This window comes from Dipteris shenzhenensis, chromosome 17, assembly GCF_047967505.1.
Source record: "Dipteris shenzhenensis isolate YYH24624 ecotype China chromosome 17, Dip_SZ_1.0, whole genome shotgun sequence".
In the NCBI taxonomy this organism is placed as follows: Eukaryota; Viridiplantae; Streptophyta; class Polypodiopsida; order Gleicheniales; family Dipteridaceae; genus Dipteris; species Dipteris shenzhenensis.
Window position 1 is genome coordinate 44,488,257 of NC_141612.1, and position 13,234 is coordinate 44,501,490.

General features: G+C 49.1%; 1 protein-coding gene across 2 annotated transcripts in view; it reads right to left on the reverse strand.

Annotated features, from left to right (window-relative positions):
- ARC5 (P-loop containing nucleoside triphosphate hydrolases superfamily protein) overlaps positions 1–12,522 on the reverse strand; it is a 52,202-nt gene extending 39,680 nt beyond the window's left edge. For both annotated transcript variants that reach the window (XM_087388283.1, XM_087388282.1), the window contains exons 1-7: positions 12,395–12,522; positions 11,285–12,127; positions 11,028–11,192; positions 10,725–10,847; positions 8,992–9,213; positions 7,984–8,117; positions 7,800–7,892 (exon numbers count right to left, since the gene is read on the reverse strand). In XM_087388283.1, coding sequence (XP_087244409.1) covers positions 7,800–7,892; positions 7,984–8,117; positions 8,992–9,213; positions 10,725–10,847; positions 11,028–11,192; positions 11,285–12,082 — 1,535 coding nt within the window. In that variant the 5' untranslated portion in view covers positions 12,083–12,127; positions 12,395–12,522. The remainder of the gene's footprint in view (positions 1–7,799; positions 7,893–7,983; positions 8,118–8,991; positions 9,214–10,724; positions 10,848–11,027; positions 11,193–11,284; positions 12,128–12,394) is intronic.
- Positions 12,523–13,234: the final 712 nt, after the last annotated feature.

Consider the following 13,234-nt stretch of genomic DNA (forward strand, 5'->3'; position numbering starts at 1 on the left):
CCAAACTCGAAGGGACCGGGCAGGCCCCCGCATCCAGCCATCCCACGAGATATGCGACCTCTTCCCCAGCTGAAGGCCCGAGGCATCTCTGACCTGATCGTTCCAGATGAGCGGCTGGCGGTCGATCTCCTCCTGACTGCTAGGAGGCGACTGGAGGAGACTCAGACGGAGTCGCCTCCAAACCGTGAGCAGGCTACGAATGAGCGGGGAGCGGGGGCGAGTAAGCGGTGCAAAGGTGAAGATCCACCTGAGGGACGGTAGCCACTCTCCTCCTCGGCGCGGGGTGCAAGAACTGATCCCCTGCTGAAGTAACATCTTCCACGTTTGCCCCCCCAGGGTCAAACCGCAGATAACTAACTTGCCCAGCAGGGCCTGACTCTGAAGCTCAAGATCAATGACCCCCAAGCCACCCTCAGCCTGCGGAAGAATGACTGTCTGCCAGGCTACCCTGGCTTTGGTATCTTTGAGACCATCCCCCCAAGACCACAGGAAATTCCGGACCATCCTCCTAAGCTGTGCCACGCAGGATCTCGAGAAGCACCAACAAGAGGCCACATACCAGGCCGTGGCCAGGAGAACCTGATTGACTACGAGAGCAAGAGAGAGCTTAGCAATGCTCCAAAAAGCCAGCTTCCGTCGTATGGAATCTAGCACCGAGAGAAACTGCTGAGCTGGCGTGATGTCCAGGCCGACCTGAAAGCCGAGATATCTAGTAGTCTGCCCCCGCGGGATCCATCTGAAACCCAAAAACCTCCCCCACTGTGAGCATGCCCCAGGGTCTGTGAGAAAACCAACTGATTTGTTCCAGTTGATTTTCGCACCGGCTGCCGAACAGAAGACCTCTAAGGCCAACCTCACCCTCTCCAGCATCATCTCATCATCCTGAACATACAGCATTGTGTCATCTACATACTCCGAGTCCAGGAGCTCCGTGTCCTCCCTGATGGGAAGGCGAACACCCCGGATCCCTGTCGATCTCGCACGAAGATAGTGTGTCATCACCTCGGCGAAGAAGAGAAACAGATCTCTCCAATTGAAATCGCTCTCCCATCCTGCCGCCGATGATGACCCTGCTGGAAGCTGTCATGTATAACGCTCAGATACCCTGAATCCATCCCACTGGGAATCCAAGTCTCTCCAAAGTACCCTCCAGGAAGGACCAGTCCACTCGATCGTAGGCCTTCTCAAAGTCGAGAAGTAGGATGGCTAAGTGAGACCCGCTGTGCTGAGCCCACTCCGTCGCCTCTGAGAAGGTGAAGACATTATCCAGGATATGTTGGAATATGGAAAAAGAACTAGAACTAGAAACTGGAAATGGAAATGAAATGACAAGACTAGAAGACAAGAAATACCTTGAGAAAAGTGTAGACAAGACACAAGCTAGACTGATGGATTAGAATGATGTGACCCATTGAATATATGGGCCAAAGTACAAGACATAATGCAAGAGTGTTTATGGGATAATTGTAGAAGTGCCACATGGCACACACTCAAGACATAAAGACTAGACTTAGACTTAGACTAGGAAATAGTACACTTAGTGTGCACTTATCTCCAACACCCTCCTTAAGTGGACACTAGGAGTAAGACAGAAAGACAAGACTAGAGGACAGACATAAAGACTGATAGACTGAGAGACAAGATAGAAGACATGACAGACAAAAGATCCTGAGACACCCCTCCTCAAGTGATATCCTCATATGGGTCCACAAGGGTAGGGACAAGATGGATCTAAAACAAGACACAGTCAGATTGATAGACAGATAGACAGACAGACAAGACTAGATAGACAGAAGACTAACTGTAGATAGAAAGACCAAGACACTAGAACCCCTTGACCTACATCATCGGTGGTCAAGGTGGTAGACAAAACATAGAAGTAATCAGAAAGCCCACTTTTCATCATGTAAGGAAGGAACAGCAGGATCAGCTGATGGAGATGTTGCAGCAACATGGGCTGAGGTAGATGCAGGAGCTGATGTAGAGGTTTTGGAGTAGCAGTCCCTCTCCCGGTGATTATCACGGCCACAAATGGTGCATGGATGAGCCTTGAAACAGTCCTTCTCCACATGATTAGTCTTGCCACAATGGGTGCAAGGCTTTCTTACCTTAGAACTGCCTTTCTTTGCTAAAAATGCAGTGTCAGTTACCTTGCGTTGTTGAGTTCTTTCTTCCTCTTGGAGAGCATTGATGATTCCCTCAAGAGAAGGATTATTATGATACTTGAAGGTAGTGACAAGAGTAGCATAGGAGTCAGGTAAGCTTTTGAGAAGCACAGCAATAGCAATATCTTCGGAGATGGGAGACTTGACTGACGCAAGCTGAACCATAAGACTGCGGAGATAATTGACATGAGAGGCTATAGTAGCTCCTTCCTGCATATGTAGATCAAAAAATGAGATCATAAGTGCAATCTTAGAGTTTTTAGATCGGGCTCCAAAAAGAGTGTCCAAAGTGATCCATGCTTGAGGAGCAGACTGTATGTCGGAGATGTGATGAATGTAATCATCTCCAAGGCCGAGCAATATGATAGCATAGGCTTTGTCGTTCTTGGCAGCAACAACTTGCTCAGATGGACCTTCGGGAGCATCACGGTGAACAATGTCCCAAAGGCCTTCTTTCATAAGATGGCACTTGATTTTGATCTGCCAAGTATGAAAGTTGGACCCATTGAATTTGTCGATAGATATGAGAGAATAAGAGGAAGATGCCATGTGGGAAGGTCTTACCTCTTGCTAGGATGCAAGGGCAGTGTCTATTCCCTTACAATATTGCAGAAAATAAATGAGAGGAAGAGATCCCAGAAGCCGGTTCTCTCACCACTTTGTCAGGGCCATAGCATATGACAGCCCATCGAAGTAGGAGGAACCAGCAAAAAAGGAGACTGTTCAGCAAACTGAAAGAGGCAGATGAAGTCGAAGAAGTCTTCAGCCTGTACAGGTACGGATTCCGTACAGTCGTACGGACTGTACGGATGTACGGACGATGGTGCAGAGTACTGACGACGGAGTACGGACGAGGACGAACGAAGTACGGCGGCGTACAGCGGCGGGGTCGTACGGAGAGCAGAGATGGATGCTGCGCAGATTTGTCGGTGGCAGCAGATCTGGCGCTCAGATCTGGCTGAGCGACAGCAGGAGCGGAAGCTACAGCAGCGCCAGATCTGCGCAGATCTGACGTGCAGATCTGGTAGAGAATGGAACTGCGCAACAGATCTGGCAGCGCAATGGCGTGCAGATCTGGCGCGCAGATCTGGAAGAGAGATGGCGGGCAGATTTACAGCGGCAGCAGGGACGGCAGCAGCGTGGAGAAGACGGGCAGAAGAGGAAGATGGCGACCAGCTAAGCGGGGGAGAAATCTGAGAAGAGGCAGCTATGGCTACAGCAGACTGAGGGGGGAGAAGAGGGATCAATCTAGCTCTGATACCATGTTGGAATATGGAAAAAGAACTAGAACTAGAAACTGGAAATGGAAATGAAATGACAAGACTAGAAGACAAGAAATACCTTGAGAAAAGTGTAGACAAGACACAAGCTAGACTGATGGATTAGAATGATGTGACCCATTGAATATATGGGCCAAAGTACAAGACATAATGCAAGAGTGTTTATGGGATAATTGTAGAAGTGCCACATGGCACACACTCAAGACATAAAGACTAGACTTAGACTTAGACTAGGAAATAGTACACTTAGTGTGCACTTATCTCCAACAGGATACTACGATCCTGGACAAAGCCTGTCTGAGTGTCATGAATGAGGTCAGGAAGTAGTGGCCGAACTCTGGCGCTGATCATCTTGGCAAGGATTTTATAGGCAGTGGTGAGGAGAGTGATCGGGCGCCACTGACGAATCTCCTGCCGATCTCCCCCCTTCGGGATGAGGCAGATCAATCCCGAAGAGAGGCTCTCTGGCATATGTCCGCTCCTGAAAATCCTCTGGAGGGCTGCTAGGAGGGGCTGATGGATTTGATCCGAGAATGAGGTGAAGAAAGCTCTAGAAAGCCCATCCTCACCAGGGCATTTCTGCCCATCGATGGCCATCAAGGCCTCCTGCATCTCGACGGTGGTGAACGGTGCCATCAGCGTCGTCTGCATGCTGGGCTGAACAAGGGCCGGGATGTGCCTCCACACCTCCTCGCGGGAACGTCTAGTGCAGGGGGCAAGCTGCTCCTGCTGGAAAAGAGTCCTGTAGAAGTCGGTAGCCAACCCCATGACCTCCTCCTGGTCGGTAATGATGTGACCCTCCGCTGTCCTAAGACTCCGGAGCTGGTAACTTGCTGCCCTCTGGCCATGCGTCCTGAAGAATTCTTTGCTCATCCAGTCGCCCTTCCGAGCCCAGCAGGAGAGGGAGGCGTGATAAGAAAACTCTGAGCGACGCTGGAGAGTCTCCTCAAGAAGGGCTCTGGCTCGAAGGGCCTGGATCCGAAGCTCCTCCGAACCCGGAGCTGCCTGCTGGAGCCGCTAAATGGAGGCGAGGTCCCTACGAAGAGCTCTCTCTCTGCCCCACCACCCCTGGCGAACCTGAAGGGCTGCGAGCTGGCAAATCTGGCTGGACTCCTGCAGAGCCTGCGCCACCGACTCTACCAGATCCACGCACTCGCCCCAATCTCTATCCCAAAGGCTACCGATACTACTGCGCACCTCCTCCCTAGAGAAGATGGAGTCAGGAATCCTGCACGAACGGGGAGGAAGGGACTGAGCTGCCGAGTCTAGTGACAAGAGCACTGGCGCGTGGTCGGAGAGCGTCGTCCCTGGCACTACACCCACCTGACCACCTCTGCTAATGGCCCAATCACTGACATAACAGGAGTCTGCCCCCTTCCCTGCGGAAACCCCACGAGAAGTCCAAGCTCCCGTGCCATCGGCGAAAGGACGGGTCTCTCCAGCTGTCCCTACCTCCTGTCGCGAAGAGAAAGGAGTCCCAAGCGGACTGCTCTGCCTGAGCTATACCTATAAACTCTGGTCCTCTGCCCTGCTGGTCCTCCAAAGTCTCTAGATTGTTGAAGTCTCCTCCAACAATCCACGAATCCATGTAAGGGAGAATCTCTGTGAGTGTCCTCCAGAAGGTGGCTCTGCGTCGGAGGTCCGTGGGTGCATAGATGTTGAGGATTCCTATTTTGGAGCCCTCCAACTCTAGGCCAACCCAAAGTGCACGGCCTGGGATCAACTTACCATGGCCACAAACTCCCTGGGCAATCGACTCGCAAACGGAAGTGCAGACACCGCCACTCCTCCCCTGTGCACCGATCGAGGGCTCCCAATAAGTGTGAGAGCGTCCAGGGAGGATCTTCCCACAGCTTCGGGCATGAGCCACTGAAAGCTTATGCTCCTGGAGCAGGAGCATATCCAAGCGACCAATCACTGCTGGTTGAAGTTCCTGTCTCAAGATGAGCTTCAAGCAACCGCGTCGACAAAAGTGTCATGCATCACCCACCCAAAGTGAGAACCCAAGTCCCTGATTATCGGCCGCAACTCAGCAGCAAGGCCTGGAAATACTAGCGTCACTGGGTGGCGAGGTATGCGAAAACGAGCATCAAAGTCCGCTGCGGTGAATCCTCGGTACCAAGGGACTATCATGATGATCTTTCCATCCACAGATGTGGGGGAACCAGCAATCAGGTTGCTCGCAGCTTTCGCAGTGGAGAGTTTAAGCCAGAAGATGCCCCTTCCCATAAGGGCCACCTCCTCGATGTGGCTATCCTCTAGCATAAGAGTGGATTGAAGCCAATCCCTGATGGCTGGCCTGGAGGGAGAGTGTCCAATGACTCTGCCATAGACTGAAGTGTGGGCAAAGTCATTGGCAACCTGTTGTACCAGGGACGACTGTTGCACTGTCAAGATCACGCGGTAGGCTTCTGGAGAGGGGGGTCCGGCTAGGCCTCCGGTTCCGGGCAGGGAGCCGCCATACCGCCAAGACAGACTGCGAGAACTCCAATGAGGAAGAGGCTGCCACCAAAAAGGGGGGGGGCTAGACGAGGGATGGAGCCTGGGTATGGATGAGGAAACGGCGAGGCGAGGCGACGGCGAAGCGGTGGCGAGGCGAGGCTGCGGGGGTAGTGGCGAGGCGAGGCGGGGCGGAGGAGGAGGTGAGGCGAGGCGGGGCGGAGGAGGGGAGGCGGGCTGTGGCAAGGCTGTGGCAAGGCGAGGTGAGACGGAAGAGGAGGCGAGGCGAGGCGAGGCGATGGCGAGGCGAGGCGACGGGTATAGGGCGGAGGCGATGGCGAGGGCGTGGCGAGGCGAAGGGCAAGGCGACGGCGAGGCTAGGCGGAGGCGAAGGCGGTGGCGAGGCGATGCGACAGGCGAGGGGCGAGGCGAGGCGGATAGGAAGGTAGGGAGGTAGAGGCTATGGCGAGGGGAGAAGGGCTCGCAGGAGCAGCAGCACATCGGTGCTTTGGCATTTATACACCATTGATTGTTATTTTAGGATTAGACTTTCAATCTGTAATCCATTTGTGAATTTAACCCACAAGCTTGTCTAGACATTGTTGATCCTTGATGAGCATAATAAACTCATACATTATGGGCCCGGAGCATTTTTGGCCATATAGTAACCTAAAAACTACAGTTTTTTAGTACATTTGGTTTGTGCAAGCTCATGGACCTATAGGCATATGTACATATGTGATACATAGTTAGTATGGATGGATGGATTGACACATGCATACAGGTAAGTTTGGAATGGATGTATCAACACATGCATATGTAGGTACATATATATAACCATCTCATACCCATCTTGTATGATGATCTCCCACAAGGTTCCAAACCATCATCCCCATCATACAAATTGCTCTATCACTCAAGATAACACCCACGAATTTGTGCATAGAACCATAGATGCACACACAAATCTGGAAAAACACAAAACAATGTAGGCAGCAAACTGATGCGTATATAAATCTCCCCAATTGTGAACTGAATCAAGTACAACCATGTCCCATTACATCACCCCACACCTTTGGCCAGGGGCTGCTCAAGACTCGATACCAAAATGGGGGGCAGATGCTCCTATATCTGCTGAAGCCTCCCTCCCTGTGCCTGCTCTAGGCTTCAATGGCTTGGCTGTATGGGGCCTGTGGATAGGGGCTAGGGGTACAAGCTATGGGCCAGACCTCTCCAGAGCTGCCGCCCATGAGGAGCTATTTATAGTGATAGGGGCTACGGGGACAAGCTATGGGCCAGACCTCTCCAGAGCTGCCGCCCATGAGGAGCTATTTATAGTGATAGGGGCTAGGGAGACAAGCTATGGGCCAGACCTCTGCAGGTCTGGTCACCTACCCAAACCGTTATCTGTGCGACCTGGTGAGTCCAGGACTCCCAACCTCTTCAGGCAGCATATGGCTGCTCCTGCTCAGATCTCATCCTGGTCCTTGGAGGCCCTACATAAGGTCCTAATGCCTGGCACTTAAGACACTTTGCTGGGCACGCCAGGCCACATGGCTGCGCCTATGTTGCTGCTCATGGGGCAGTCAGATTCTATGGTGATCTGCCCACATGGCATGGGTGGCAGTCCTATCAAGGCAAATACTTTGCAGCTCTAGCCCTTCCCTATTGCAGGTCCACTCTACCTTGTCCTCCTCATTTGGGGAAGTCGACCCTCATCTCTGACAGCAATATCGAAGAGAACATTATTATTAAAACAAATTGGAACTTGAACCAATACTTTGTTATATCGAATGTGTGCAGGAAGCTCAGCACATGCCAGAAGTCATGTCAATCCTGGGAACTATAGCCTAGGAACTTTTTCTTTCCCTTTCGTTTCCCATATCACAATCACTAAAGGGTTTGCAAAGCTTACCCCAGTTCTTGGTTAGTCTGACGTAACTTTCTTGTTGCATTACGGTACTCCCTATCAAGAAGTGGTACAATTAACGGCACACTCTCCATGTACCTGAAAATGTTTCCAAACCCATATTATAGAATCAAATTGCTGGAAGTTACAGAGCAAAAAGTACAGAACACAATAGAAAACTTGAGCTCACCGGTGCTGCAACAGTTGCTCAAGAAACCACCTCAGGCTGCTAATTCCCACATGAGCATGCTCATCCGGGGACAAATGACGATCAAGTTTCTCCTCCAGTTCTAATAAATCTTTTGCTTCCCTCAGGGCAACAGCCTGCATTGCAAACACCATCAAGCTTTCTATGCATCCTAAAAACAAGTTGGAAACCCAGCAAAATCTACTAACAGTCTTGCCTGATGCAAACAAAGGATGCAAGGATCATTTTTGAATTGGTAATAGCTTTGCCTTACATTGACAGCAAAGAGGATTTTATGTTAGAAAACAGAGAGTATGTTTGCTGTATCAGCCTACACTCCTGCAGCAGATGAATGTAAAGAAACGTAGCCTAGGAATTACACAATGCTAAAATCAAATCTCGCTCCTTTCCATTGTGCTCACAGATGTAGATGGAGATAGACCCAGACAAAGATCTTGAACAGTACACATTACAGTAGCGCAGCAAAACATTTACATCCAAAGATGGGCACAACCTGATACAAAATCATGCTCAGTGTGCCAGCATCTAGCAGAAAGGGTACTGCGTAGATGTGATCCAGTCCCAAAACGGCTGGCAGCGGCCCAAAAGCAGGTGGCCACAAGCCCCAGATCGGGCTGCAAAAGAGCCCCAGATGAGTTGAAGAACAGCAGGAGGGAACAGGAAGGAAGGGTAGTGGGTGAGGAATAGGGACGGAAAGGGGAGTGGCAAGAGGCTAGCAGGGAGGTGGCCAACGGGGCGGTGAAGCTTACAAAAGCATCCCTTGACAGAATCTCACATGCACATACCGAGAACGTGTATACTATTGTCGACATAACAATCATAAGACTTCACTAAAAACGAGCATATGAGCTCGTCTCAAAGTTTCTTATTCCTCAAGCTCTGTTTTACACAAGGAAAAGGGGATTTGAGAAACAAAGTGTGGTGTAAAAACTCAGAAGGACAGGGAAGAGCGTTCATAAAAGAGAAGTTTCAGGTGTCTCTTGGACTCACCTCTCTGAACTGATCATTAGACCTATATACAGAATCCCGGCTAGTGCCAACTCTTCCAGAAGGTACAGAGGTGAAGAAAGGAATGTCCCCCAGAATATTCCCATCCAATAATCGAGAAGGCGGTCTGAGATACAATTCAACATCAGCTGGTCTGGCAAATTGTGGAATTCTTGTATCCAGTTTTGTGGATACAATAACTGTTCTTGAAAGCTCAGGATCCACCTGGCAAACACAAGAACGTATTGAACAAAGAAGTTACATCAGCAGCAACCACACAAAAAAACTTTACATCTAAAGCACAGCATCCATCACCATACACGTTCATAAGACTCCATTTTGTCCCCTTTCACACAGAATGGGAGAGACAGAGAACGGACCAAGAAAGAAAAGAGAAAGATATTTTATGTCACAGGCACTCTACAGGAGCAAGAGACAAAAAGAAAACCTAACAGAAAACTTGTAGCCTAATGCAATTTCCAGGATTTTCTTAAAAGTTCCCAAAAACTATAGAACTGATGTCGATATGCTGTCTACACAATTTTATTTGCCTTTAAACAGTATTATTCCATTCAAAGCAAATTAAACCAGAGGTGGGAAGGTGAGGACTCTATCCCTGGCCTCTCAAGATGAATAAACAACCATGGGTGGTGGTCTATAATGCCACATCATCCCAAGTGGAGTAACCTGCAAAAACAGGAACAATCCCATGCCCTCATGAATGCTATCAATCTCTCTCAAGCGGCTGCAGAGGTCCCACTGCATCTCATTGACTCTGGATAGTAAAAATGAGATCAGTCCAAATGCAAGCCAGTATATCTGCGGCAATACGTATTATGAGGATGAAGAAGAGGTACATTGCTTCTATCATCTCTTATTCTATTTCTGCCATTCTGGTTTCCAGCTCTATGAGCACTGCTCAGGGTCAGATTTTCATGCTAAAGTATAAAATTTTGCTTTTGCAATCTGACACTGTTTTTTCCCCATTGACAGAATCCTGAGATCTTGAATGGCGATGCAACGATGGAAGCAAAAGAGGCCATGCCTTCAGCATTTTTAGTTGGCAAAAAGAGAGAAGGCAAGAGGGAGAAAGAGAGAATTTTTGCAAGTCTCATGAAGCTATATATAAAAACAAATTGGCAAACTTGCATCATAGAAAGGACGTATATGTGCAAAGTTTGAAACTCCATGTAAAGGTCAAGTCAACACCATGGCATCACTAAAGTGACCAGTCACAAAAGGTAGGTGCACGTAACATGCCAAATTTCTACACACACACACATCCAGGGCTTCTGACAAAAGATGGCATTGTAGAGATACTCGATAAATATTGCAACTGCCATCACTCAGTATGCTTGGTAACAAAAATGCTAAGAAAAGGAGCTCATTGGGTAGCGCACCCCTAACAAATTGCACATGCTGAGATCAACGGCCAGAATTTGGATACAACATCAGGAGAGACTTGCTGGTGACCTCATTGCAGCCAATTACAAATTCATTCCACCACAGCATGTCTTTCACAGAAAGCTCAAAGCAATTTTGAAAAGGATTGCACAGCACGAGTGTAGCACAGCCATGCAGGGGCGTAATTTTTATTTTTACAGGAGAGATGTGTACATATATGCGTGACACTCAACATTTAAAACGTAATTTCATAATATGCGCCTGAAGGCAAATTTAAACATGAGCGTGAGGCCAAAATGACGAAGAGGAGAACTCTAAAGACTTCATCTCACCTGCATCACAACCCTCCTTGTTGTGGCATTGCTCCAGTCACTACAATCCTCAAGGCAAAGGATAATGAATTCTTTATGCTGCATTTTCGTGCGTACAAGAGCCTCCACTGCCCTAGCTTGGGCCTGTTTGTCACAAATTTTAGCACTGGAAGTACGTGGGTGAAACAAACAATGAGACTGGATTTTCAAAACGCACAGCATAATGACATGAGACAATGCAAGGGCCAGTCGTTAAATTTAACGAGTCCAAGCGATGTAACTATTCATTAGATGTCATGTTTTGGAATCTAATGCATCAGGTACCTGCAATTGTTGATTTTTGCGACCAGGTGCGGCAGCAATAAGACCAGGCGTGTCTATGATAGTCAGATTAGGACAATACTTATATTCGATTTTTACTACAATTTCCTTGGCCGAAAATTGGCAGGCCTCCATCTCCAGGTGCATATTTTCCGCTTCAATATAAGCCTACATCAAAACATGTTCCCCCCGACCCAAATTAAAAATGTATGAAAGAAGAGTGAACATTCACATAGGGACGACTTTCCAATCAAACAGACCTGTAATTCTTCCAAGCTCTTTTCTTCTTCCCTGGGAGGGTTGCCATCCGACGTCAGGTAGCAGACTGGCTCTAAGCAAGTCGCGTTGTACTTCATATGCAAAGTGATAGGCCTCCGTGTCTTGGTTCCTCCACCGACGTGATTAAACTGAAAACCCATAAGCGCTTCCACGAGCGCACTCTTACCATCCGTTTGATGCCCAACAACAAGTATCGCTGGCGCATCAAAAGGCTTGTGGAAGTCTTGAGCAAGACTGTGAAGATCGTTGTACGCCTCGTAAAGCTTCTCATTTCCTGAGGACGGGTAATAATTTTCTGGAGAGCCCTTGGAAAAATCATTCAGCTCGTCCCTTTGATCGCGATGGGCGACGTCAGGAGGTTCCATGCTTTCCGATAGAACGTTGGGACCTGGTGAATCAGAGTCAGCAGGACCGGCTGCATACCAGGGAACGGGCGTCTGAATCCCCTGGAGAGATGTGCTTGCGTGAGGGAGATTGAGAATTGTTGAAGGATTGGCGTTCGTATCTCCACCTGCTGCAGCTGGAGAGGAAGGGAAACTAGCCATCTTAGACCCGACAGAGCCTTGGTATCCAGCTACAGGCCCAAAGCTGTAGGATGGCGATGAAATCGGGGATTGAGGATTGCGGAAAGAAGGTTGGCCGGAGCTTCCCGTCCACAACGCAGCTGTTGGGGAGTTCCGACCTGAAGTAGACCTTGGGGAGTTGCCATTGACACTACCTGCATGAGAAGCGATCCATCGTTCCCCAGCTCTGGCTTCCTGTGAACCCGGCCAATCCATTCATTCTTCCCAGCAAAACAAGCGACCTCTCAATCGGACACCACCCTGCAACAATGAGCATTCCCAAAGAGTCACAGGAGGTAAACAGCATTGTTGGAGGTTGCATGCAGGGCCGTAAGCCGAGCAGGAAAACGAATTAACATATAGCGCAGAGCCAAAACATAACGGAATAATCTTCAATTGCTGTGCAACCAAGCTGCAGGGCATGGATGGTTCGATTAAATGTGCAGAAAACAAGATAGAAAACGAGCAATGCGGTGGTCGAGCAAAGTAGCAATGGTGCGAGAGGGTGAAAAAATGAAGAAGATGAACCTGCGCAGCTTGGATATGGAAGAGGGAAGTCAATGGAAAGGGAGAGCTATGGAGAAGGAGAAGCTATGGAGAAGAGCAGAAGGAACCCTAAAATGGCAACAGGGCACATAAACCACCATAGCTCTCCCTGCTTGAGTTTTTTTGTGCTTGTGAGCCAAATCATTCAAATGAGAGAGACGAGCTGAACCAGTTCGTTTCCATCACAGTGTGAACAGTACACGCCACCTCGGACTCTCCCATCTTGCCGCGTGGCACCCTCACCTAACCTTGATTTTCTCGTCCAACCCCTTCTTCACCAATGCTCCTGGCCGTCCCCCTTTCCCTCAAGAGACCGCCCTCACCTCGCTGCTGACAGAGTGGGGCTCGTCCCCATGCCCTGATGATGCAAGGCACCCTCAACAAGTGATCAGCCCTCCTTCCAAGGAAAATCTCCGGGGTGGGGAGTGGCACCCCCCACACCTCCGTCCCAAGATGCGACGGGTGCAATCTATGGCACGATCAGAAGTCAAGCCAAACACAAACAATGGGTTTTGGTACATTCAAGTTATTTGACGGGGCAACCAGCAATTGAGCGTGTTTTTCCTCTTCTATGGGGATGAACGTAGATTTTGGAGGCGAGATGGAACCACCTCCACCGAGGAGGCTCTACATCATCACTATCCCCAGTATGGGGATGGCCTCTTGCCTACCCAATTGATGCAAAAGAGAGAGCAAACGATTTTTTAAAGTTGAGCTGTTAAAAGGCCATTTTTGTAAGATGATCTCCATAAAGAGTACTTTGAAACCACAACTTAATAAATTACACATGGAAATTCACAACACAGTATAGATCCTCTACTA